This window comes from Phoca vitulina, unplaced genomic scaffold (genome assembly GCF_004348235.1).
Source record: "Phoca vitulina isolate PV1807 unplaced genomic scaffold, GSC_HSeal_1.0 scaffold48, whole genome shotgun sequence".
Classification (NCBI taxonomy): Eukaryota; Metazoa; Chordata; class Mammalia; order Carnivora; family Phocidae; genus Phoca; species Phoca vitulina.
In genome coordinates, this window is record NW_022589751.1 from 9184371 (window position 1) to 9210451 (window position 26081).

Here is a 26081-nt window from a genome sequence, read left to right on the forward strand (position 1 = left end):
AAAGACAATGGAGCAACATCTTAAAGAATTTAAAGAAAAAAAAAAAAAAAAAAAGACGATGCAAGGGTGTCCATTCCCACAATGGCTTTCCTGGCTCCCTTATGTAGGCTTCTTCCCCTCACCCTTCTCTCTTCCCACTTCTCTTGGTTCATTACAGCCCTTGCCGTGAGGAACTGCAGTTTATCTCTTCACCTGTCAGTCTCGTTCCACTAGAGGGGAGCACCTCAGTGATAATACCTGTCATCGCCTGAGAACTTGCTATGTGCCAGGCACCAGGCTAGCCCATTACCCTGGGACTTGATCCTCCCAAACCCCTGTGGCGTGAGGGATGGTTTCATCCCCATTTTGCAGATAGGAAAACTGAACCTTGGAGATGATAAAGAGCTTGCCCAGGTCTAAACCGTGTCTGCCTGGCAGGAATGGTCTCCCTGAAGGCAGGGGTCCCATCTTACTGCTCTTTTTCCAGCACTGCACTTGGCCATGACAGGTGCCCCAAAAAAGGGTACAAAGCTCAGTTACGCAAGAGGAATACGTTCTGGAGATCTGCCACACCACCCTGAGCCTATAGTTTATAATACTATTTGTGCACTTAAAAATTTGTTAAGAGAGCAAATCTTTTGCGTTCTTAGCACAGTAAGTTTTTAAGTCTCCAAAGAAAGGAAAAGAGGGTGTGGGGAGGGGCGGCAGGTAGCAGGGGCAGTGTAGCCTCGGGCACATGTGAGCCCTGGTCACCAAATAGCCAGCCATGGTGAGCCGCACCGGCCCAGCCGCCTCACAGGGCAGCCCCTTTGCTGCTGCTAAGAATAGGGATTCCCCAGAGCTGAGGCGTCTGAGCCCGGGGCGGGGCGGGGGCGGAGAACTCAAGAGACTAGTCCCACTACTATTCCCCCCAGGTGGAGGCAAGGAGGGAGAAGAGTAATCAAAGTCTGAAGCCCCATCGTGTTTCCTGGTTTGACTGCAAAACCAGTGCACAGCGCCCCGGGAGCAAACATCTTTCCCAGTGCTGAGCGTTCTTAGCATCATCGACAGACATGCCCGAGAGGGAGCCCACGGAGGAATTCTCTCTAGTCTGGGACGTGCGGGGCCCACCCAGGGGCCAACGTCCTGAGAACCCACGCTGAGCTCAAGTCTGAACCTTCTGAGTTGCAGCCTGAACCTTCAGATAAAGAGGCAAATGGAGATTTTCTTACAAGGATCGGCAACCCTGGACGCTCCAGCTCCACAGCGTGCAGTGCAGAAAGAGTGAGGCCTCTGGTTTTCCACAGACCGACAGGTCAAACACTGATGTCTCGTGGTCCACACCCACACTTGCCAGAGTCCCTGACCCCTCCCCCCAGAGAAAGAAAAATGGGGGACACAGTACTTACCTGTGCTATGTCCCCCTTCCTCTGCTGACTGCTTGATCCAGTCTCTGGCTTTGTCGACGTGAAATAACTTCAGGTCCTCTTCATCTAAGGCAATGTCTCCCCAAAAGACAGCTGGAGAGAAAAAAAACATAAATGGATCCATTTAGGCTGGAGATCAGGGAAAAAGATGGATTTATTAACGCCCCAGAGGACATTAGATGTTGGGTAGCAAACTCTAGAAATGACAATCCATCCAATCAAATCTCTCCCTGAATCTAATACATCGGGCTGGTAGAGACAGAAGAATGGCGTATAATAGTTCTGTGTACCAGAGCCACAGGGCTGGAGCCAACCACCATGACGATCAAGGCCTAGGTCTGTAAGGTATTTTGAAAGGGCTGTCTTACTCGAGCTGTAAGCAGCTCTGGGCAAAACCACCACATAGAGATAGCTGTTTCTTTCTTCTCCAGAGTCCCCAGGATATAAAAGAAAAGCATAATGTGATAAATGATACTACTGTTCACAATATTTGCTGCCCTTCCCTGGGGGAAGATTATATTTCTTTACCCCATTAATGTCAGAATCGGCCACTTCACCTGCTCTGATAAATAAATGTGAGAGAAAGCTTTAAGAGTTAGTGCACGATTCACATGTCCTCTTTTCCCTTTCCCAAAAGACAAGCAATGTTCTAGATACGGGCGACTCTCTCACTCTGAGTTCTAGAGTAAATAGGATGGGGAGCAAAGGTATGGCTGACCAGGATGGATATGTAGCATGAATGAGGAGAATAAAACCTGCTAGTTTTACAAGTCTCTGAGATTTGGGGCTATTTGTTACTAGAACACAGACAAATGTGTTTATCCTGACAAATACGGAAATTGCTATCAGAAGTAGTATGCTGCTATAACAAAAATCCATTGTGTTTGGGCAAGGCAGTGAGTGTCAAGGAAACTGTTACTGAAGCCTGGAAGGAGGTGAACTATGTTATGCAGTGATGGGGTACCTGGTAAAAATACTGGCCTGTATTCACTTGGAAAGCAGATGATAAACCGAATGAGCTATGGCTTTAAGTGAAGAGATTGAGAGTCAGAATGTTAATAGCACGCCTTAGTTGCTATTAGCTGTGTTTGATAAGGTACTACAAGAAAGAAAAGGGTTTTATAGAGAATTGGGCAATTTATAGTGGGAATGAAAAGGCGTGGAGAGAGTCCAGAAATTCAAGAAGAGCTAACCTATTCTCATCACTAAGCAATAAAAGAAAAACTGAGAGGGCCTTTGAGTAACAGAGGCTAACTAAAACTTAGCTTTGTGGTGAGGAGAAATGGGAACTCTCACCCATTGCTAGTTAGAAGATAAGATGGTATACTACCTACGGAAAATCATTTGGCAGTTTCCTAAAAAGTTGAACATGATCTTAAAAACATAATCTTAAAATCTGAAAGTTTCCTAAAAAGTTAAATATAATCATATGATCCAGCAATTCCACTCCTAGGAAATCTTCCCAAGAGAAATGAAAAGATATGTTCACACAAAGACATAAACTCAAATGTTTATAGCAACCTTATTCATAATAGCCCCAAACTTGAAAACAACACAAATGTCTATCAGCTGTTGAACACATAAACAAAATGTGGTATATCTATAAAATAGTCAACTATTTAGCAATTAAAAAGAACAAACTATTGGAACATGTATGACACATGTATGTATTGACTACAACGTGTATGAGTCTCAAAAACATCATGCTAAGTGAAAGAGGCTAGATGAGATAGACTACATATTACGTGATTCCATTTATATTAAATGTCTAGAAAAGGCTAATTTATAGAGCTAGAAAGATTAGTGATTGCTAGGGTTGGGGGCAGGACTGAGATCTGGCTATCAATGAGCACAAGGGAGCTCTTCCCGGTGGTGGAAATGTTCTATAATTTAATTGTGGCGATGGTTGCACAACTATGAATTTACTAAAATCACTGAGTTGTACACTTACAATGGTGAATTATACAGTATGTAAATTATACAAGAAATCTGTGTGAGAAAAAATAAACCACTCAACCTTATTGCAAGGACCAGTCAAGATGGTGCCCAACACATGCTTTCAGTGGGAGAAGAATGGGGAGGGACAGGAGACCAAAAGCAAGGTTCCCTCAGAGAGGCATAGCAAATGCCAGGTGCCAGCAACTAAGTCCAGAGAGAGAGAGGCATGTCTAAAAAACAACCGTGGTGTGGCCCCCCCACCTGCAGCTGAATCAAACAGGAAGACGACTAACATTTCAAAAAAGCATGTGTCAGAAGAGCCACTAGAACGGCCTGCAGGAGACTGCAACTCTTTGAGACTTAAAATGACCCCAAATGATCCTTGGGCCCCCAACCTTCTATGGGGAAGGAAGTGGGCTGAAAAAGATGTCCTCTTCAGATACAGCCAATGAGAATAACGGAAAAGAAAAGACAGGACCCCCCCACAATGGCGCCGTGGAGGGCCATGTTGGAAAGATGGTCAGAGAACTACTCACAGGAGGTGGAATCAGAGCCCTCCCCTGGAGAGCACACATGGAAGACACCTCGTGGCCTGCCACTGCATCCTAGTCCATCTCTGGAGCCAGAGAAGAGCAGAGCTCTAAGATGTAAGTTTCAAAAACAAGACTAGTTCAGGGAACAGCAAAGAGTGCTGGGATTGATTAGTGATGTCTGCCGTGGGCACGTGTGGGCGTGGCAACCCTCCAGGGTGTGTTCGAGGTCCCTGCTTTCATCTTTAGGAAGAGAATCAGGGTGATACTGCCGTAGAAAAGAAATCAGAGGTCTGGTATAAAAGCAACTGCTCTCCTTAGAAATCGAAAAGAACAAATTGAAAAGTGTTCCCAAATAAAATAAGATACTGTCACAACACATAAGAAAAAATGATGGATCAACGATTAGCACTACACCACTGTGCAACAGTATTTTCTGCAATGGTGGTAGCCATTTCTGCAATATGGTAGCCAATAACTACATGTGGTTACTGGGCACTCGAAATGTGGCTGGTGTAACTGAGGAACTGAATTTTACGTTTTATTTTATTGTAATTAAAATTTAAATTGCTACATGTGGCTAATGGCTATATTATGAATACAATATAAACAATATAAAGTAAAATTGTATATGGTATACATAACATAATATAATATAAAATAAAATAATAAATTATATTTAAAATAGCAGCAAAAAGCAACACATATCTAGGAATAACCTCGATACAAAAAGTGTGATACTATGTCAAGAACGTAAAATTCTACTAAAAGCTATAAAAAGTGACTGACATGAAAAGAAAAACATACTATGTTCCTGAAACGTTCATTCTTTTCAAATTAATGTGTAGGTTTAATACACTTCAATCAAAATCCCAATAATGCTTTTATTATTGACAAAATGATATTAAAGTTCATCTGCATAATTAGGTGATAACACTCAAGAAAGAGTACTAAAGGAAGACTGGCTTCATTGGACTAATTAATATGTTACATGTTATAACATATATGTTATAAAAATACATGTTATAAATATGTTATAAAGCTACAACAACCCTGCAACATAAAATAGTCTGGAAGCAATCCCTAGGCTATATAAGAAAATTCATATATGAGGAGGTCTCACAAATTTGTGGAAAGAGGGGGACTCATCAATGAATTATGTTGAGACGAATAGGTTAGCTATTCGAGGAAAAATCAGGTTGGCTTTGAACTTACACTACACCAGAATAAATTCCAAATAAGTAAAAAATATATTAAAATTTAAAAATTAAATCAACAAGTTGGCAGAACAATATTTAGAATCAAATGAGCTAATAAGTCTATGGATTCAAAACACACAGCTATTGAATTCTTACCAAAAGGCAAAACATGACCCCTGGCAATCTCCTAAGAGAAGCTCTGGGAGGGTTCCTTTCTCTTTCCCCCACCAACCCCGGCTACTAAAGTGTAATTCACAGACAAGCAGCAACATCTCAGAGCTCCATAGAAATAAAAGATCGCAGGACCCACACCAGACCTGTTGAATCAGAAGCTGCATGTGAACAAGATTCCCGGAGAGAGTGCGTGCACACTGAAGTCTGAGAAGCACAGACCCAAGGCACCAGAGATTTTGCCTCCATCAACCATGCCCCTAGGGGCACATAGAGAACTTGAAAGGATAGGCCAGAGGAAGCATCTAAAATGCCCATCAATGAAAATGCCATGGGCTTCAGTCTCGGCTGACCCCACTGAACTCCAACCTGCAATTTAGGGAGTTGTCACAAGGTGGTGTTTTGTTAGGAAGCTCTGGCTAGTAACTCTGTTGGGAATAGATTATGAAATACAATAGGAAAAATGCTTTTCAGAATCCAAAAATAGAAATCTTTAAAGTAGTCAGGTCCAGTTTTAAATAAGAAATCTGCAAATATAAAAGGAGACTAATTTTAAAGAAATACTTTCTAATGATATCTAATCAGTGATGTGCTGATAATTAACGATTGGCTAGGGGAGGGGAGAGCCTGGTTTGTAGCGTTTGCTGATTTCCCTGGTGTAACTCCCACGGTGGCTGATTTCGAGGTGGCAGAACATGGTGTTGGGAAAAGGAGTGTACCATGGGCTCTCACAAGCTTGCAGGTGAGAACCAGCTCCAGCAGACTACTGTAATAATAATGATGAGTAGCCATAATGTTATGTTCCCCATCTGATCCCATGTGTATGCCTGGCCCTCAAGGCTTCAAAAGATGACCATGAGTCAGCCTTGCAGGGAAAGGCTCCCATCCCAGGATTCTCACAGCATCTTGCCCTGCCTGTCTTTTCCCATCTACAACAGAAGCATACAGCACTCTGTCTCGGATACCAGGCCAAATGCATTCTATACATCAACCTCAAATGAAGGGCCAGAGAGGAGATAAGACTTGGCCAAGGTCATGCAATCAGGAAGAGGCTTCACAGACGTTTTAAGCTAACTGAGGCCTCCCGGATTCCCAAGCCAGATTTCTCCCTGACCAAGCCACTCTTCCCAAAGTTTCACATTCTAATAAGAAATGTGGCACTAAATAGCTTTCCTTACTGCAGGACTTCTCAGAGCCTTTACAACCCTAACAAATATCATGAGTCTCTAAGAGAAAGAGAATGCAGCCTTTCCCAATGTGGTTTGCCCTGGATTCTCTTTTCACTGAATCCTGATCTAAGGAACACCTTTTGGAGACTGTTGCACTGCTCAGCAATCCTCCAGGAATTATAGACTCTGAGGCCTAGAAGGGGCCCTACTGGTCCCCGGGTCCAACCCACCCACTCATGCCTGAATGGCCTCTTCTCACACACTTCCAGTGACACAGAGCTCACACCCTTCCAACGCATCCCCTTTATCTTGGATCAGCTCTTTTTCTCCCAAATCTGATGTTTCAGTTCTTCTCTCAGGAGCAAGGCACGGAAGAGAAAGGGATTGATCCCCTTAAGCACCAGCCAGATGCCAAGCTCTTACACTCCTCTAACCCTGCCGACGGCAACTCCGTGCAATACACATCATCACACTCATTTTTCGGATGAGAAAAGCAGGCTCAGGCGATTGGGCAATTTGCTCTGGACCACCTCTCAAGTCCACTCTCAACTGCCATCCATCTTTGCCTTGAAATGATCCAGGCTGCTCAGTGAGGGAGGGGAGCCTACAGAGGAGGGACTAATTTAGCCTGGGGGGTAGAATCAGGAAAGGCCTCACAGAGGGGGTGACACTTGAGTAGAAGGATGAATTACAAGCAGAAGTTTGTCAAGTGGACAGCAAGAGCAAAGGGCATGCTGGCCGAAGGAGCAGCATGAGCAAAGGCCCTGTGGTGAGAAGCAGCAAAGCAGTGTCAGGACAGGAGCAGAAGGGGCCCAATGAGGGCAGCCTGGTGGGGATACCCACTCATGTGGACTGCCAATGACAGCAAGAGCAAGGGAGGATGTGAGGCCACAGGAACTGAGGGGCTGTGCAAGGGGTAAGAAATGTCCAGACACTAGGAACAGAATCCGGGGCTGTTAGAGCACCCACGGTGGAGCTGGTCACAAGGAGCCCCTCACTTTGGTTCAGCCCTTTACAGTTCCCTGTGACTCTCCTCTCCTCCCCACCACTCACCCCAGACCCTCTCCACCAATCACCCCTCCCCACCACTCACCCCAGACCCTAGCTCAGAGCCTGCCATGTTCTGGGCCTTCAGAACATGTTCGTGACAACTAAGGGCATGTATGATCCCCGTGTCACAGGGGAAAGCTTAGCCAGAACCGTGAGCCCCATTTTATGGGGGAAAGTAAGGCTTAGGGGAGTTAACAACTAGCCCACATTTACAACCTGTGAGAAGTGGATGGGCCTTGAAATCAGACCTTTTGGCTCTAAATTTGGAGCTCAGCTCACTGCTTTGCACAGGACCCCGTTTCTTGAATTGGGACTCCAGATGGGGGCTGATCTCATGGTCAGCAATAAAAGCCCTGTTTCCAGAGAAGCTGCTGGCCTGACAAAGGCTGCAACAGCCCAGCCAGGGTGCTTCCAGGGGACAGAGAGCTGGAGGGGTGGGCCAGGGTACTCTGCACACCCCTTCCCACCTGAGATTCTGAAAGTCTGGTTGGGGGGGATCCTGGGGGTGTTATACATAGTCCTTGGGTTGAGGCCTACAGAGCTGGGAAGCCCGTGAGCCAGGCAGAAGCCCAGGCAGTCAGGGGGAGACCCCTTTGACTCTGCCATCACCCTGTCACCAACCGTACCCTCCCTAGGATTCTGTTTCCTGGTGCCCTGAGAGTGGGAAGCCCAGGGGGACTGACACAGCTTAGGGATACCCCCACCTTCCCAGTCCACCCTGGGGCCCACTCCAAAACCCAAAGAGACCTGGATCTGTTATCCCATGGGAGTGACTTCCACAGGTGCTTATCTCTCCCTCCCCTCTACCAACCAGGCCATTTCCTCACCTTCATATCTACACTTACAACTTGGGCCTGAGCTAAGAGGTCGTCTAGTTTTCAATCAGCTTCCCTCACAGGGACCTCATCGCACATGTTCCACCGTAGAGCTGCATCTCAGGACACGCCAGCCCAGATTAAAGCAGTGTGGAGCCACGGACATCATCTATACTCAGAAAGAGGGAGTCTGGTTGCTGTGTGTGACGCTGGACAAATAACTTTTCCCTTTGATGACACTTTCTTCACCCATACAAGGAGACAGCTGAACCAGCTCGGTGCTTCCCAAGTCATGGTCCACAAACCACTTGGGTTCGAAGTGTCTAAGGAGAGCGTATGCATATGCGTATATGACGCTAATCCCCAGGCCCCAACCCAGGCCTATGAAATCAGAATCTCTGGGGACAGAATCTCCAGGAATATACATTTAAAACTCATGCCCCCACCCCACCCCCTACAGGTGACTCATGCTCACTTTAGTTTGGAGACCAGGGGAGTCCACCGCCTCTGAGATCCCTCCAGCGCTAAGGTTTGATTTCCCTACAATTTCTGTATCCCCCGACCCAGGGCCCACCCTTTGTCATCCCGATGACAAGCCATGAAGGAAGGAGATGGCGCTAATGCTCTGTTTAAAAGTCGCCTAGAGAGAAGCCGAGATGATCAGAGGAACTAAATACGGTGCATTCTGACATGGGAATTCCTCTCAGCAAACAGGCTGAGGTAGGGTGCGTGGGCCCGAGGCGGGGACAGTTACAGGGAAATCCTACCCAGAGACACATTTAGTTCACTTCAAGTTTCCAGCAGAGGGATTTAACAGGTTTAAAGCAGTTTTCTGTGAATCTTTGTCAAGGGAGTGTATGTACAAACAAACAGGGAGGGTTTTTTTTTTTTTTTTTTTTAGTAAAAAGTTAATCGGCTTAAAGTGTGCAACTAAATAAGCAAAGCTTACATTAAAGTGACCCACAGAGAAAGGACCCCATGGAAAGAAAGTTCTAGGAAATACAATATGGCCTCTATGTTCTTTTGTAGTTTCACGCTATAAATATTCATGGGGCGGTGTTAATGGGGTCCACAGCTCTATGCAACCACAATAGTTTTTTTGTTTATTCTCAGGACCATGAACTTTGAAACCATGAACCTAAATTTCAGGACTCTGCATTCAGGCGCATTTGCAGAGCACGAGGGGAGAGGTTCGGGCTCTCGGAGGACAGAGGAGAGGAAACGGGGCGAGATGTGAATCACGCCTCCTGGATCTTTTGGTCGAGATTAAAAAGTAGGGTCTGTTTAGTATGGGAGGCCTCCTGTCTCAGAGTGTCCAGCTGCTCAAGCTTGGAAATGGCCCCCATGAGGGACAGATAGCTTAGTTACTCAAGCATATGGCTGAGAGGAGCGGGGAGTTGGAAATATTTTAATTGGATCCGATTCATTGCAAGTTTCACATGCTTTAAAAAAAAAAACTAGTCTGAATCATGGAATTTCTAAGCTAGAGAGAGTTTAAAAGTCATCTAAGCAATGTCCTTCTTTTCCATGTGAGGAAACAGGTCCTGGAAGGTTAGATGATGTGCTCAAAATATCACATTCAGAAGCCATGTCTGCCGACTCTCAACAAGTGCTCTTTCCATTTACACCAGGGATGGCAAATATGAGACAAACATGTGCTCCCCTCCCCGCAGGGCAGATAGCCCTAATCACGGCCCTCCTGTCCATCCTAACACAGTGCTTCAGAGGGCCAGCACGAATTGATAGAGATGGCACAGGAGCTGGGCCCTATTTGCTATCTACACCATACACCATGCTGGCAACGTTCATAACCTATTATCCACTGGTTCCAGCTAAGGGTTTCCTATTCAAAGTCACTTACAGCCTGAACTCAGCAATCTGAGAGCACGCAGAAGAAACACCCCCAGGCCTTAGAATCCATAGGGTCCTCCCTATGTTAAAGGTCAGTCAGGACCGAGGAGAGCACCACACACAGATGGCTGAGCTCCGAAGGCTGGTTCCACCTCAGGAGCACGCCCAGCCCGGCCTTCTGTCTTGCTTGGCACCATCCTATTTTACAGATGAGCCAAGGGCATCCGGCTGATTCCTGGGCTGGTGGCCACCTTGCTCGAGGCAGATATGGCCTCCTGCCTCGCCCCTGCTTCTCCATCACACTATGGCCGCACCAGCGCCTTAAGGAGCCATGCCGCATCTGTGCTTTCCACGCAGGACTCGCTTGGCTTAAGAAATACCTGCTTGGCTATCTCCCAGAAAGAAAGGATTATCCACTAGATTGGCAAGAGCAGGAAGGTAGGCCATATTGGCCAGGTTATTTAAGTTTTAGCTCCAAATAGGTTTCATCTCATGCACCAAGCCCACTCAATTGGTCATGTTTCTTGGAGCACCTCGAGGTGACTTCTTGGGCTCATAGAAAAGAGCACCATGGTCAATTAGCCATGTCTGCCTTTGTCACGGGGGAGAAGCGGCATCCTACGTGCCACACATTGGTCATTTATAAATGTACCTTTTAAAGATACTAAAAGTATTTCCATCCATGTAAAAGAATATCTGCAGCAGATCCTGAGCTCTGATTAAAGTTATTCTTCCTGTACTTACTCTCCACCCTCTCTGCCCTGCCCAGGAAGGCTGATCCTGTGGCCTGCCTGCAACCTCCACGGCCCCCGGCTCTCTGGCTTCTGGGGGCATTCAAGCAGGAGGAGACCCTGGCAGATGAGATGGAAGAGGAGGGAGAGATCCAGGCATTTCTTCCCTCCTTTCTCCCCCAGCTTGGTGCTCTGTCTCTCGCAGCAGGTGCATCCCTCAGCCACTTCCCCTTGTGCTTGGTTCCAGCTCCTATAACACTGCCCCCTCCCCATCCCTTCAGCCACAGGGGTGGCTTGCTGGCCTCTGGGTGCTTCATGCTCTTCTTTGTCCCTTAACCCTGCCTCTGTAAGTAGTCTCTTCATGGAGGTCTCTTCGATTGAAACATCTGGGGTAAAGTCTGTTTCCTGCCGAGACCCTGGCTCACACTGTTCTAAGAAAAATCCTTCTGTTATTTCCACAGCTGAACAGGACAATGGCATTCAGACTGATAAGGGGATTGGCTACCTTGGCCTAAGAGCACACTTTCGCTGCTTCATTCCAGCAGAATATGACTTACTGCTCTCTCACACGCGCTGTGTTCCCAAAGCCCGAGCTCACAGGCCTCCACTCAGTATTGGAGAGAAGGGTGCAGTTTAGGTCCTAAGAGCCAGAAGCTTCTTGGGCTGTAATTTTTCATCTTACGTGCCTGATTCCAGGACCAGGCATATCTCATAAGCCCTAATATCTCCACTGTGGAATGATCTTGCATAGAGCCACAAGTTACCAGTGCAATTATGCAGGACTCATTCTGAAGACAAAGGCCCATTGGAGACCCTAAGTAGTGCAGAGAGTGGAAAGATATGCAGGCAGAGGGTAAAGGAGACCAGGCATCCACCTCCAGGCCAGAGCTGCCCACAGCGGTCCATGTGACCTTGGACAAGTTACTGCCCCGCCTCCCCAGGCCCTCAGGGTTCTCACGGGAAATGTGAAAAACTTAGAATAAATAATCCCAGTGGTTCCTTCTAGCTCTGACATTCTACAGGATTTTACTCTGAGATCTTACCTTGTATATCAGTAATAGTAATGAGCTTATCATCATTGTGACTAAATTTTCTTCATAAAGGTCCAGCAGGTTTAGTCTATTGTGGCAGAGATCACTTATGGTCCACCAATACCTTTTCTCCCTTCTTCCCTAAGAATGGAACCTCTGATTTTCAGTTCCAGGCCTTCCCAAAAAACATCCCCCTGACTCCCCTGTAGCTATGTGTGGCCACATGACCAATGAGAGAGTAGATGCTGACGGGGCAAATGGCATGTCCTGCAAACCTTCTACTCATACATTCTTGGTCCCTCTTTCTTTTCCATGTCTCCCATGTCTAGACTGTGTTTGTGATGGTTTGAGCTCTGGCTACCATCTTGGGCCATGAGGACACAGGCCTCCACCTCGGGAGAACAGAGGGGCAAGCTGTAAGGAGACTGTGTCCCGGAGGATTTCCCGGAGCAGAAGACATACTGGCTGGGCCTGCATTGCAGAACCTCCAGACTTGGATGTGAGAAAGAAACTTCTAGCTTGGGTAACTGATGTTCCAGCGACCAATATATGGTTTCTCAGCTCTAAATCTACACTTTTGTGTCCTGCTTTGTGGTGCACGAGCTGGACCCTCGAACCCTTCCTCCTTTGCCAGCTGGCATGGCATGAGGCTTTATCAGTAGAGGGCACTAGAGGAAGAGTGCCAGAGGAAGGGATTTTTCTTCCCGGTTCCAGGCGTCTCATCCTTCTTGTTCCTATGGAGTGGCTGCCAGCAGTGTTCAGGAGACCCTCGGGTGTCCACCCTTCAGAGTTTGGCCCATACTCCAGTGGGCATCTCTTCCTGTAGCATCTCAGTGAGCTTCTCCAACTTCAGCGAGCCACAGCCACACCCTGTCCTATGAAGTCAAAAGCTCAGTCTGGGTGGGGAGGGCGGCCTCTCTCAGGTTTACTCCTTCCCTAGTAATTGCTCCGCATGTCTGCTCGTTCTGTTTTCCTTAGAGTTCTCCAGTAGCCACTTCCCTTTTGCTAGTTTATAATCCTTTATATTAAATTTTTGAATTAGTTTCTCCAGTTACTGGTGTGATTTCAGTCTCCCAACTGGACCTCGATGGACATAGCCAATTAATGTGGGTCCATTACTAGCAAACCCAAAATCTTAACTGATACGGCCATGCAATCATCGCCACGAAAGAAGTGAATGATATGGTACAGAATAAACTCTCTGCTTTTTAGAGATCTTCTCTCCAAAAATTATTTGTGACAAACGTGACAGATAAAAGGTTGAAGTTCCTAAAATTTAACAGTTTCTACAAAATGTTAAAAAAATGACCATACAATTAGAAAAATGAGCATGAAGAGAAGGGGAAAAAAAGCTCATAAATAAGAAGAAAACAACATGAAATAAACAGCATAAACAGGAAATGCACATAGCAAAAGATATACAAATGGTCAAAATAAGTTGTTAAAGGTTCAAAATCATTTGTAAAGGACATACAATTACAATATAAATGCAAATTGAAGAAACAGTAAATTATTCTTCTCTTATCAAACCAGCAAAGATTTTTAAAACTAGAATACAGAATGTTAATCTTTTTTTAAATTAACATATGATGTATTATTTGTTTCAGGGGTACAGAACGTTAATCTTAATGGAAATTCAAAGGAATGAAAAAATGTGAAGGACAGTTTGAAAAGAAGAATCTAAAAGCATCTACACTTTCGCCTCAGCAATTCCACATGTAGGAATTTTTTCTAAAGAACTAATGCTAAATGCACATAAAAATCTAGCAACAAGGATGACTCCAGCGTCACTGTGTATAAAAGCAAAAGAAAAGATTGGGGAAAATCTCTATGGCCAACAATAGGGGATTGATTAAACAAATTATAGAGCATCTATACAATGATGTACAAAGCAACTTAAATCAACGTTATAGAAGTACATTTATTACGCAAGCAGCTTTACTATCATGCAAAGAAGGTCACGCTACTAAGTGAAAATGAAACACCAGCAGGCTCAAAGCAGAATGTACAGCATTTAAAGAAAAAACATAAACACACATAAGAACTTTTTGGAAGAATATACAACCAAATGTTAACAATTACTTCTAGGCTATGGAATTACTGGAAATTTTTACTCTTGCTTGCTCTTTATATTTTCTAAATGTTCTTCAGTGGATGTGTATTAGCTGTGTAATTAAGAAAACTGTTTTATGTTAAAAAGTAATCTCCCTTTCCTGCCCACGTCAAGGACACCCCAATGCTTACTGCGCATGCCTTGATGAACTCATTCATGTTTCAACTCTGATCTCGAGATGCAGCTCAGCTTGGGACCTCTCCCACATGTAGACCCACGATCTCCCTCCTATCTTCCCTTCCTTTCCATTCCCGAGGCCGTAGCCCAAGTCTGGTCCTCCTGCTCCCAGGCCTAGACCTTCTGGTGGTCCTCCTATTTCCTGCTTCTACAGATCCTAAGCATTATATGTCTTCATTATAATAGTCCTCTGCTCAAGAAACATCAATAGCTCCCCATTTCCTAAGGGACATGTTTCAAATGTCTCAGCTTGACATCCACTGTTCCAAGCTTCTCTCAGTCTTGTCTCTGCTACTCTGCAAAGTAAACCAGAGCAATCCCCCAGCTCCAGACACATCAAAAGCACTCCTGCTACCTCACCTTGACTCAGTTCCTAATGTGCACCCCAGCTTCTTCGAATCCCATCCATCCTTCTAGGCCAAGATCAGGGCTTACCAACCCCACTTACCAGGAAGGCTTCCATGATTTTCTTATGGTGATTGTTACCTTTTCCAAATCCCTCTGGTATCTCATTTGCTCAGGTTTTCATTTCACAAATACTGCTTGAACCCCCACTATGTGCCAGGCACTGTGCTGCTGACCTGGAAACCAAATGAGTCTAGTTTCTATGCCTTGGAGCTCACTGTCTCATATGGAGACAGACATTGAGCAAATAATCACACCGCTGACTATGCCCAGTAACGGACAGTGAAAGTTGCCATGCAGGGAAACAAAGGTGATGAGAGATTTAAGAGAGGAGTCCTGATGGAGAACAGGGCCTAGGAAGGCCTCGGAGGGTCGGGGGTGGGGGGGGAACGATATGTAAGCTGAGGGTCCTAAGCAGATCTGATTTTGTAAATATGATCAAAAGTGAGCTTCAAAAAGAGCACTCTGCCTACGCCGTGGAAAAGAGACTGCAGGAAGCAAGTGGGGCTGCAGGGAGAGGGGGTCAGGCACTGTCGCAATCAGCCCAGCGGGGAGCCCACCTCTGGCCAAACGGTGGCAGTGGAGATGGAGGAAGGGGACTGGCAGGACTTGGGCTGGACTGCACGAGAGGGAAAAGAAGAGACAGCTATCCGGGATGACACCGGGGTTTCTGGTTGAAGCACCTGGGTGGACTCTGGTACCATGTGGTACCTGCCGCCATGGAGCCCAGCCTTCGGGAATCAAGCTGAGTCTGAGCCCAGGGTGAGAGGATGGGAGGCCAGTGCCAGTTCAGCGAGGAGAATGGACCCGGGAACGTGAAAAAGAGTTAGGGTGGAAGGTAGCCAGCTCCTGTGGGAAACTGGCTCAGGCAGGACTCACATCAGCTCAAGGCCAGTAACCCAGGTGGGAGGAAGGGGAGGAGGCTTGGTGCAAATTGCAGGATGAGCTTGGAGATAAGTGGCCCAGCTGGCGGAGCGGGCAAAGACTCGGGGCTGAACGTCAACACTCAAGTGCTCATGCAGACGAGCTTGAGAATATTTATTGGTAATTGACAGAAGTGGTTAGAGGGTGGCGTGATCATAGATAGGTCTGTAACCAATCAGCAGGAAAGCTCGGTTTCTGTTGCTATGTTTGCATCCAGGCAGAACTGTATTATGAGCAGGCTAAGAGGATACCATGAGAAACCTGCTTATATGCATTTGGTTTATCTGTCATCCTCCCTCTGCTTCATGGATGAGAGCGAGAGAGCTGTGGAGCAATAAATTATCACTTGCCACATGCTATGGATCCCAAGAGAACTCTTTGTAGCCCTGAGAGGGAGAGATAAGCATACACAGGCCACAGAGAGATTGTCACTTAGAAATTCTTAAATGGGGAACAATAACAGGAGTAATAGTAACCGTCGCAAAGAGAAGAGCCAACAATTAATAACTGCTTGCTAAACACTTCTGTTCACTGCCTCATTTAATCCTCCAACAAACCTATTTGATGGGTTTTCATACCATTCCCATTTTCCAAATAAGGAAACGAGCTCAAAGAGGTAAAGAAACTGAGTCAAAACGACACACGTACTGAGGACAGAGGCAGGCTTCATGCCACGGGCTGCCAGAGGCCAAAAACAGTCTCTTAAACATGACATTTCACTGATCTGCTCTGTCTCCCAATGGCCACTCACCCATCTAAGTCCTCTCCCTCCGGGGTGAAGAGAGTGACTGGACCCATCATCCTCAACCAACCTGACACCGGGCACTGCCCCAGGCCTTCAGGGAAAGGGATGGAGGAACAGAGAGGGGACAGATGCCATTCAACACTTCGTATCATTTCTCCCCGATGCTTTGGGACTGAGAGTACTTTGAAGGCCAGAACTGTCTTATCCTTGTTGGAGTCCTAGCCAAGGATAGAGAAAAAGGCAGGGAGGAGGCAGTGGGCTATGGTGCTCTGGGGAGCAAGTACACCAACATGACCTTCAGAGTGGACAGCACAGAGGTGCTTGTTGACGGCGTGGAGGGATCCAGGAGAAGGGAAGTGGCTCCAGGCTTGGAGAGGCCATGTGCTTAGGGAAGACAACAGGGGTTGGAGGTCCTTGTCTCACCACGTATGAGTTCAGTGTTCCACACACACCCCAGCCCAGCTTCTCCCCTGTGTGCACCTGGACCATATCTCCCAGTGCCCACAGATCATAAGAGCCCAGACCATCTCCCATGAGTGCTCAGATCATCTCCTGGCTATTTGAGAGACCAGTGGAGAGAGGAGAAGGAAAAGAGCTTTGAAAACCATCAGGCATGGCCCCAAGCTCTAAGGCAATGCTGTAACCACTGTGAAGGTTAATATCGTAATTCTCCTTTTGAAAAGCATGCTGAGGGGTGAGAAGGCAAATGTCTGGGGATCAATGAAGTTACATCCTCTATTCAGATTACTTGGCTAGGTGTCCATAGCAGAAGGACTGTGCCACCATCAAACATGATGTGGGCCCAAGTCCTGTTTGCACCTCGGCTATTTGCAACTTGGGGTAATGTATGCTTTTATTTATTTTTTGTTTTTTAAAGATTTTATTTAATTATTTGAGAGAGAGAGAGAAAGAGCATGAGTTGGGGGTGGAGAGGAGCAGAGGGAGTGGGAGAAGCAGACTCCCTGCTGAGCAGGGAGCCCGACACGGGGCTCAATCCCAGGGCCCCAGGATCATGACCTGAGCCAAAGGCAGACAGTTACCAACTGAGTCACCCAGGTGCCCTGAGAAATGAACGCTTTTAAAAATAAGAGTGGCTGGGGGTCGGGGGGGTGGGGGGCATTGGCTGAATGGAGGCTCAGGCCCAACACCATTCACATATCTCCAAATAGTCAGGGGCTGGCTTCTCAGTAGGGCCTACACAGCTGGTTGGCTTGCAGGGCGCGGAACCACCCCTCTGCCCCTGCCTCAGGATAATATCAAGGAAGCCAATGACATTTGTGGCACATTTATTTTCACACCAAGGTCTCTGGATATAGAAGAGCTATGAGCAGCGGTGTCGTCAGGAAACATAAAGCTCTGGAAACATCATCTGGCTTCTGTTGTTCAGATACTTGGTTTCCTGCCACTTGGAAACCTTGTTGAATTTTTGTGAGATGATAGTAATAAAAACAAAAATATTTACTGAATATTTACCATGTTCCAGGCACTATTCAAAGGCTTTGTCTATACTAACTCGTGTAATCTTCATAATAACCCTACGTGGTAGATATTAGTATCCACATTTTATAGTCGAGCAAACTGAGATTCAGAGGGCTGAAGCAGGTTGCTTAGGGTCCCACAGCCACTAAGTGGTACAGCCAGGATCTGAACTCGGGCACTTTGTCTCTAGAGTCTGCCCACTTAGCCCCCAGGTGTCTCACATCATGCAAGGTGGTGCTGTTCAGGGGACGCCATTTAAGCCACATACTTTTTGCGCATGACGGGTTCTTCCAGGGCCACAGGATTACTGCAATATTTCACATTTATTGAAGGATTCCATTTACTCCAAAGCTTGGGTGCAGAACCAGCAGGCTGGGGAGGAGGCTGCCCAGTCTGGTTCGTGTTCTGAGAGTGGCTAGAGAAGCAGCAAGAAGCAGAAGGTCCCCAACTCACCACGGGAGGTGCTGCTGAATGGGACAAGCTGCTGGCCTGTCTACACCCGCTTCTATCAGCAGCATCTTCTTGCTGAGAAGGTCACGTTCAGCCCTGAGCGTGGTGGGTGCCCTGCAGATCCAGGGCTGCTGTGGATGGCTCTGTGGTTCAGCTCCTGCCCTCCTCTCTGTTTCACTGGGCAGGGGATTAAAGGATTTGCTCCCAACATACATGCCACTCCCAGAAGAGGGTGTGAGACACTGATCACTGCAGGGCTGGCGAAGAGAAAGAAGAGAACAGTGGGCTCCACTGATGTCAGAGTCGGGGATCCACATTGGATGATACCATTGAGGACTTTGTCTTCAGAACCTGAGCTCCGTCTACAAAGACAACGTCAGAAGTCACAGGACCATCAATGTCAGGCAGAAGGTCTGGGCATGAAGCTCAGTTTCCCCATGTGCAAAATGGGAACTGACAGAGCTGCCTGTTTACTCCTGGGGCTGGGTCAGGATCAATGGGATGGAGTTCCTGCTCTCACTCAGCTCTTGGACTATGCTCATCCGAAGGGGGTCAAGGTGTGCCCCTTCCAGGCCTCTCCTCTCCCAGACACTGCCCGCCCCAGTGTGAGTCTTGCCCACTGTTGGGACCTCTGGGTCCTGTTGGGCATCTGAGGGCCACACTGGCTCTGCTTGCTTGAGTTGCTGTGTCTTTGTATGACAGTTACTGAGGGGCCAAGACCATGTACTTCTTCACCCAACTCAGCCCTGGCCCGTCCTCACCTTCATGTACTTTTTTTTTTAATCTTTATTGAGCTATAACTCACATACCATAACATTCATCCTTCAACTACTTAGGAGACACCGTTTACCAATAATTTTCAGGTCTGAATGTAAGAATCCCTAACTACACTACATGAAATCAGTTGTTCATTTACTAAAAGAATTCAAATTCCTCTATAGCATGTCAACAAAGAGCTCAAGAAGGGGCTGTGAGTACCTGCTCTGTGTTCTAATGATGTACACATCAGTCACGGAACGCTTGCCCAAGCCAGAAGCTGTGCTTGAATCACGTAATCCTTTCAACAGTCCTGAACGGTGACTATTAGCAGTTCTCTCCAAATGAGGAAACGGAGGCTCAGAGGTTAAGTAACTTACTCCAGGTCACAAAGCCCTGCACAGGCAGCAGGTTTTGAATCCAGGTCTGTCAGAGCCTGTGCTCTTCCCCACCTCAGGCCTTGCCCTAGTGCACTTCAGGGGGTGACAGGTTAGAAAGAGAGATGAACTAGATGCTGCTCCTGCCTGGAGAAGTGGGAAAATAAACTTCCATTTCCATATAGCCCTGAAATATTTTGACTCCGTCAGATCAGCACCTGCCCATCAGCAAGGACACCATGACAAGTAGGAATGAAAATAAAGTTGTAAAATGCCAGCTGCCCTGCCCTGAGTGTGGCCCGTGGGGGTGGGAGTCTGACAGGAGAGAGTAGTAGGGGTGCCATGGAGACAGGCCTCTAGGAGGCCCCATGGAAACCTCACAGCTGTGCTTAAGAAACCAGGGCACCTGCTCCTGCCATGAGGATGGAAACCCCCGGGGGGGGCACTTCCCAGGACCCCAGGACTCCCTAACTTGGAGCGCTCTTAGGAGGGCTGCAGCCCACTGGGCCAGGTCTGCATCACTACTTTCCAGGCTGACAGTGAGCATGGAGATCCCTTCAGCCGTAGACCCAATCCACACAGGGCCAAAGTCATCATTCCCTCCTTCAGCAAATGCTGATGAGTACCCCACAACGTTCCAGGCACTGCCCTAGGCACTGGGCTTAGAGCAGTGACCGAAACAGACAAACATCCCCGACCTCACAGACTAGGACATTCCAGCCTTGCATTGGTAATGTGAGGGCTGCTGGCTGCCCCAGAGAGTACTGTCCTCGAGGGCTCTGGGGGGCTCTGAAAATCAGGAGCTGATGGGTGAAGTCACTGTGTCTGGGAGAGTCTGACAAGGTAGACTAGGGCCCCACATTTCAGGCAGAAGTAAGGTCTGAAAGTGTGGGAAGGGAAGAGTAGCTTCCAGACCAGCACCCTCACCACTGGCTCCTAAGCCATACGCCATTAGCCATCAGGGAGCACTGACTATATTCATTTATGTAGCAATACATGTTTTTATCATAGGTGAACATGGAGTAGTGAGGAAGGCCCTGGGTTTTATCAAGCCGCCAGCTGGAAAGGGAAGTTGACTGTCGGCTAGTTTCCTTGGGTTTAGTAAATCCAGAAGGCTGCACAGCACTTTACAGTTTACAAAGCGCTTTTGCATCATTTGAGCTTCATGTAGACAATTTTGGTGATCTAAGTCACACATCCTCAACTTAACTCTGGGCCGTTCCATGCAGCACTGCCTGTCTCCCCACTTTTCTGCTTAAGAACTTTTTCTGAATCTGTTAGTGACCATGGTGCCTGAACACACAGATGCAGGCTGCATGTACCAGAAATAATGCCTGGAGGGGCATGGCAGGTCCTATTTTCCCAAACTGGCTGAGGCAATACACCCTATTCCACAAACTCTTTTAACAATGTGACTTTGATACTCCTCCCGTGGAGAGGTGGGTTTAGGTTCCTTCCCTGGAATCTGGTAAGGCTTGGGACCATGGTGGAAATGACGATATGCAGCTCCCGAGGCAATACAACCTCCATCTAGTTCTCTTGGGATGTGAGCACTTAGAATCAAGCTGCCATGCTGTGAGGAAGCCCAACTAGCCCGCATGGAGAGACCACACAGAGAAGCCATTTGCAGGCTCCCAAATGAAGCTCCAGATGATTCCAGCCCCCAGCTGTCAAGTCACACCCACCTCCATCACCACTGCCTGCAAATCTTCCCAGGAGAGGCTCAGACACTGCAGAGCAGAGACAAATCACCTCTGTAGTGCCCTTTCCAAACTCCTGCAGAATCACCAAAACAATAAAATGGTTGTTGTTCTACACCACCGAGTTTGGGTGGTTTATTACACAGGAATCAAAAGAACAGGGAGCAAATAATGAAGGACAGCATTTCTTTGGAGAAATGCTCCAGTCCCCTATTGTATAGGTAAGGAATTCTATGAGACTTTCTGGATGCTTTGCAGAGGTCCTGGTGGGTACAAGACTCCATCAACAAAAGCAGCTACTTCAATTCACTCCCTTCGTTGGATTTCCTCCTTCTCTGTTCTACTCTTCCTGCTTCTTGGGATCACCTCCCAAACGAACTATTGACACACAAGTCCTTGTCTGAGGAATCTAGCTACAACTAGCCACAGGCCCGCCCTATAAGGCAAGTGGTTTATTCTCATCCCCATTTTGCAGATGAAGAGACTGGGGCATGGAGAGGTGAAGTGACTTGCTCAAGGCCACACAGGGAGTAAAAGGAATAAGGACCCAGGCCTCTGGTCCTGAATCCAGCTAAAGAATTGTGGATGAGAGCAAATAGGCAGGAGAAGCCCTCAGAAGCTTTGCAAAGGTTGCTCTCAGAGGCATGGTGGTTGGGAGGATATCTTATAATTCACTATCAATTGAACCCTTGGCTGCACTTACAGTATTAGATGAAAAAAAAAAAACCAGCAGAGAGAGCTGTGGACTGCTAGGCAGAGACCGTGCCCAGAAAGACCAGTGTACCTCACCAGCCCCAGGCCAGGAGGACCGCACACATTCACTCCCACTCCACCAGCATCTGATTTGAAAAGCATCCCTTTTTACAGCATTAAGTAGATTGTTCATTAGTAAATTTAAATGTTACACTTTAAAACTTGCTTCAAAGGTCCACATGAAGATGTTCCTTTAACAAGTTTCTAGAAAACCTGTTTGTAAAGAACCTACATAGATAGCAGGTGCTGTTTTAAGCACTTTAATCTATTTGGAATCATCCTCATTTATAAACAAGGACACTAAGGCACAGAGACATTAAGTGTATTGCCCAAGGTCACACAGAATGTAAACAGCAGAGAAAATGATAAAATTCATAAATGGTAAAATGGTAAAAAAAAAAAAAAAATGGTTTTCAAAATGGTAAAAGCGGTGAAATGGTAAACAGTAAAATAGTAAACAGTGAAACACTTACCAGTTTGGTCAGCCTCTGAGAGGCTGAGCTGGAAGCAAAGGTCATAGAACCACAGAACACTAAGTAGGAAGGAGCCAGGGGCGCAAATTCAAACACCCACAAGGTGTGAAGTGGGCACAGGGCAAGACAGCTGACAGACGTGGACCAAGAGAACCAGCTCTCTGGGCCTGTCAGTTTGCAACCCTAACAAGTCTAACCACCTTATCCTACAGATGAGCAACTGAGACCCCAAGAGGAGGGGACTTGTCCGAGGTAACACAGCTCCAAGAGGCCAGGACCAGATCCCCGACTCTCCTCCCTGCACTGTGTCTGCAGCATAATGCACTGTGTCCCACTCAAGAAAGGGCAGGTGGGAGGTGTTTTAGATTCAAAGCCCTGAAGCCCTCCTTCTTGGCAGAGGAGTCAGAAGTTGGGATTGACTGGGATAGGATGAGGGGCTGCCCCTAAACATTTGGTTTAAATGTGGAACCAGGAAATGCAGTGTTCCACCTCAGCCTCGACACATGTCCTTCCATTGAGATCTCAGTGCCCTGGTGAACTGCTTTTTGTCCTTCCAGAAGGCTTTTCCTAGCTCTGGGAATTTCCAGAAGCATGGACAGACTGAGATGTGACCTTTTCCCCAGGTTTCCCTTGCCATCGCCCTCTTCTGGCCACTCTTAGAATGAGCACAGCTTAAGGAGAGGCCAAGGCGACTGAAGATCAAGGATGGCTGTGGAGCTTGCCTGGAGCGGGCTGAAACCAAGCTCCCAAGATCCTCTACTCTCCAGCCCGGCCCGCCCATCCCATCCTGTGTGCGAAGAGTCACAGAACACGCATGCCCTGGTTATCTACCATTTTCTACAAAATTATTGGAGGCAAACCTGCCTTACCGTTATTCCACAAGGCTGCGACTGGGAGCTGGAGGGCTCTCCCAGACAGACCTGTGCCTCTTTCACCCGGATTTGCAGCACCCAGCATACCAGAGGTGCTCAGTACATCCCTGAACAGACTGACGGCTTCCCGAGTCGAGGCCCCAGCTGCCCACATCGGGGCCCAGAGGCCCCAGCACACATCCAGTAGAGTCCAGGATCTGACAGGCTCACGGGATGGTTGATTCATCTCCTTTAGACCCCGCCCCATTTTCACAGCCTCAGTCTCTTTCCAGGCAAGGTCACCACCATTCCAACAGTGCTCCAGAGACTTCTCCCTGCTCATGGGCTGGGTCCCATGACAAACTGAGATACTTCGGTCGGGACATGCTACCTGCTGACATTTTCTCAAATGACCCAGGAACCAACATTTCTGCCCACCTTCTTAACTCAGAAGCCCCACCAGGTACAGCAATAGGTGGGTATTCTGGAGGACTATTCCTGCAAGGTAAGACCAGGCCCCTCAAGCCTGGTTTGAGCTTCAACCTTCACAAGATACTCAGGTCTCACAGCCTCTGGGTCCTCCCGCCTCCTAGTGACCTGGTCTTCCCCCAGACTTCGCCCAGTTCTCATCTGTCCGACCCCCAACCTAGCCCATAGCCGCTGCAGTAACAATACGGGTCATTACAGGACCATCTCATTACTCCATTTGCAGAGAATTTTCCCATACATCATGAGACCTCCTATAATACTGTCCCCAGTTTAGAGATGAGGCAACTGAGACTACCAGAGGTCTCCAGGGAGTGAAGAAGTGGGGCCCCTGGCCACGGCGCTCCCCCAGCCCGGGCCGACCACAGCACGGGGAGAGGAGGGAGGCCGCGCTCTCCGCTCCGTGTGTTCATCTCTGCGGGCCGCCGGCCGCCGGCCAGGAGCGGTCCCGGCCGGAGCTCCCCAGACTCGTGGGCTCTCGGGAACCTGCGCCCGGGCCCCGGCGGCGCTGCCGCCCAGAGCGCTTGGGCTCGGAGGCCACGCCCCTGGGGGCCCACGAGCCGGCTGGTGGCTCCGGGAAGGGAGCCGCGGCGCCCCGGCCCGATGTGCGCCAGAAAGACCCGCGCGTCCCGGGGCGCCGCTTCCTGAGGGATTAGAGCACGTGCCGGCTTCCATCTCCGCGCCCCCCAGACCCGGACCACGCTGAGGGGGCTACAGGGAACTTGGCGGCAACGCGGGTCACGCGCATTCTCCCTCAGCTACCACTTTCCCTGTGCCCGCCGTGCAGCTTTTCGGGTTTTGTTCTTCTCTTCCCAAGAGCAGGCACGAGATCTCGGGAAACTTTGCGCACAACTTGCAAACGCGGGGAAACCGGCGCCAGGGCTCCCTCCGAGCCTGGGAGCTGCGCGCCCAGCCCCGCGCGTCGGGCGGCCGCTCGTGCGGAGCACCTGGCTGTCAGGCGGCCCGGGCGCCCGCCCTCCTCGGCTGTGGGAACGCTCCCGAGGCTGCCACCCGGGGCGCGCCGCAGGCCCGCGGCCGGGACGTCCCAGCCGGAGTGGCATTGTTTTCCCGGGGAGCCGGGCGATCTCGGGGGGAGGGGAGGGAGACCCGCCCCACAGACGGCCGCGCAGGCTTGCCCACCACTCATTTGCATTTCAAAGGCAAACTTCTGCGGACTTCCCCGGCGGCGGCGGCACCTACCGGCTTTGCACGGGTCGTGGTAATGCTCCAGCTGCTGCTCCGCGCCCTCCTCGCCTTCCAGCGCCGAATAGTCCGGGGCGGCGTCCGAGAGCTCCGCCAGCCCCCCGGCGCCGCGGGGCAGCGGCGGTAGCAGCAGCAGCAGGACAGGCAGCAGCAGGGGCACCGGGACCCCGAGAGCAGTCGCCCGGGGCATGGTTGCGAGGGGCCGACGGAGAACGAGGGAGCTGCGTGCACGGAAAGCTCCGCTCGGACCAGGGACCGCGCACAGGGGCAGGTCGGCGGCGGCGCGGCGATTACGCACGGCTGCCCGGCATGGCTCGGGCGCGGAGCGAGCAGAGCGCGGCGCCCCGGTCCGCGTCGGGGCGCCCGGGAAGCCGCCGCTCGGAGCTTCTTGCCCGGCGCCCGAGGCTGCGGCGGCTGCGACTGTGGCGGTGGTGGCGGTGGTTGGAGCAGTGGCCGCTCCGCCCCTCTCCACCCGGGCTGGACCACACAGCCCTCGGCGGGGGCCCCGGGCAGCCAATCACTCGGGCGCCCGAGGCGAGGCCCCTCCTCTTCCAGGCACCTCCGCAACTTCGGAGGAAGGGGAGCGAGGTGAAGATGCTGAAGGCAAAGACCCGGGGGCCCGCGGAGCTCCCACCGAGCCCAGGGCGCCCTTCTGTCGGCGCCACTTCGGCCTCTGGCCCCCGAGAACGTTGCTCCTGAAGATCAAGGCTGGACTTCCCGCCTTATTGGTTGGCGTAACTCACTTTACAACTCCCTGATGCACACGTGGGCGAAGGCAGGCAGCAGTGGCGGCGGCTCCGAGCTCAGGACCAGGAGCCCGGTGTGCCGGTCCGCGTCGTTAACCGACTGGCTCTGTGCTTTCGGACAATCGTTTCTCCTGAGGAATGAAGTTAATCTTCTCGCTGGTAGCTTTCAGCTCAGAAAAAAATAAAAGATTACGATTCTCTCAGCTTTCTCAACATCCCTCGTCCAGCCACGAAGGACGCTTGCTCCAGCACCCACCTCATCCAACGTAGTGGCTGGTGATACGGTGCCTTAGGGGAAGAATTATTTAAAATGACAGATTTCCCCTCTTGGTGACACTATCCTTTAGCAAAACTGTTTAAGATGCCTCATACAGGCAAAAAGATTGACAAATGAACAGCTGCACGTGCTATTTGTGTTACATTACAGACATGTTTTTATTAAATAAGCCACTCACCATTAACTTGATGGAATAAAAATGACCAATTTCTGAAGTCTGGTTATTTTTTGCCAATTAAAAACATATGCCCAAATAATTTAGAAGAATAATCAAGAGATATTTGAAACCCACTCCC

The 26081-nt window shown here is 48.8% G+C and overlaps 1 protein-coding gene across 1 annotated transcript in view; it reads right to left on the reverse strand.

The window, feature by feature from the left end:
• TLL2 (tolloid like 2) overlaps positions 1–25038 on the reverse strand; it is a 126106-nt gene extending 101068 nt beyond the window's left edge. The window contains exons 1-2 of the mRNA XM_032432519.1: positions 24760–25038; positions 1368–1478 (exon numbers count right to left, since the gene is read on the reverse strand). Of these exons, the coding sequence (XP_032288410.1) occupies positions 1368–1478; positions 24760–24952 (304 nt within the window). The 5' untranslated portion in view covers positions 24953–25038. The remainder of the gene's footprint in view (positions 1–1367; positions 1479–24759) is intronic.
• Between the last annotated feature and the right edge of the window lie 1043 nt (positions 25039–26081).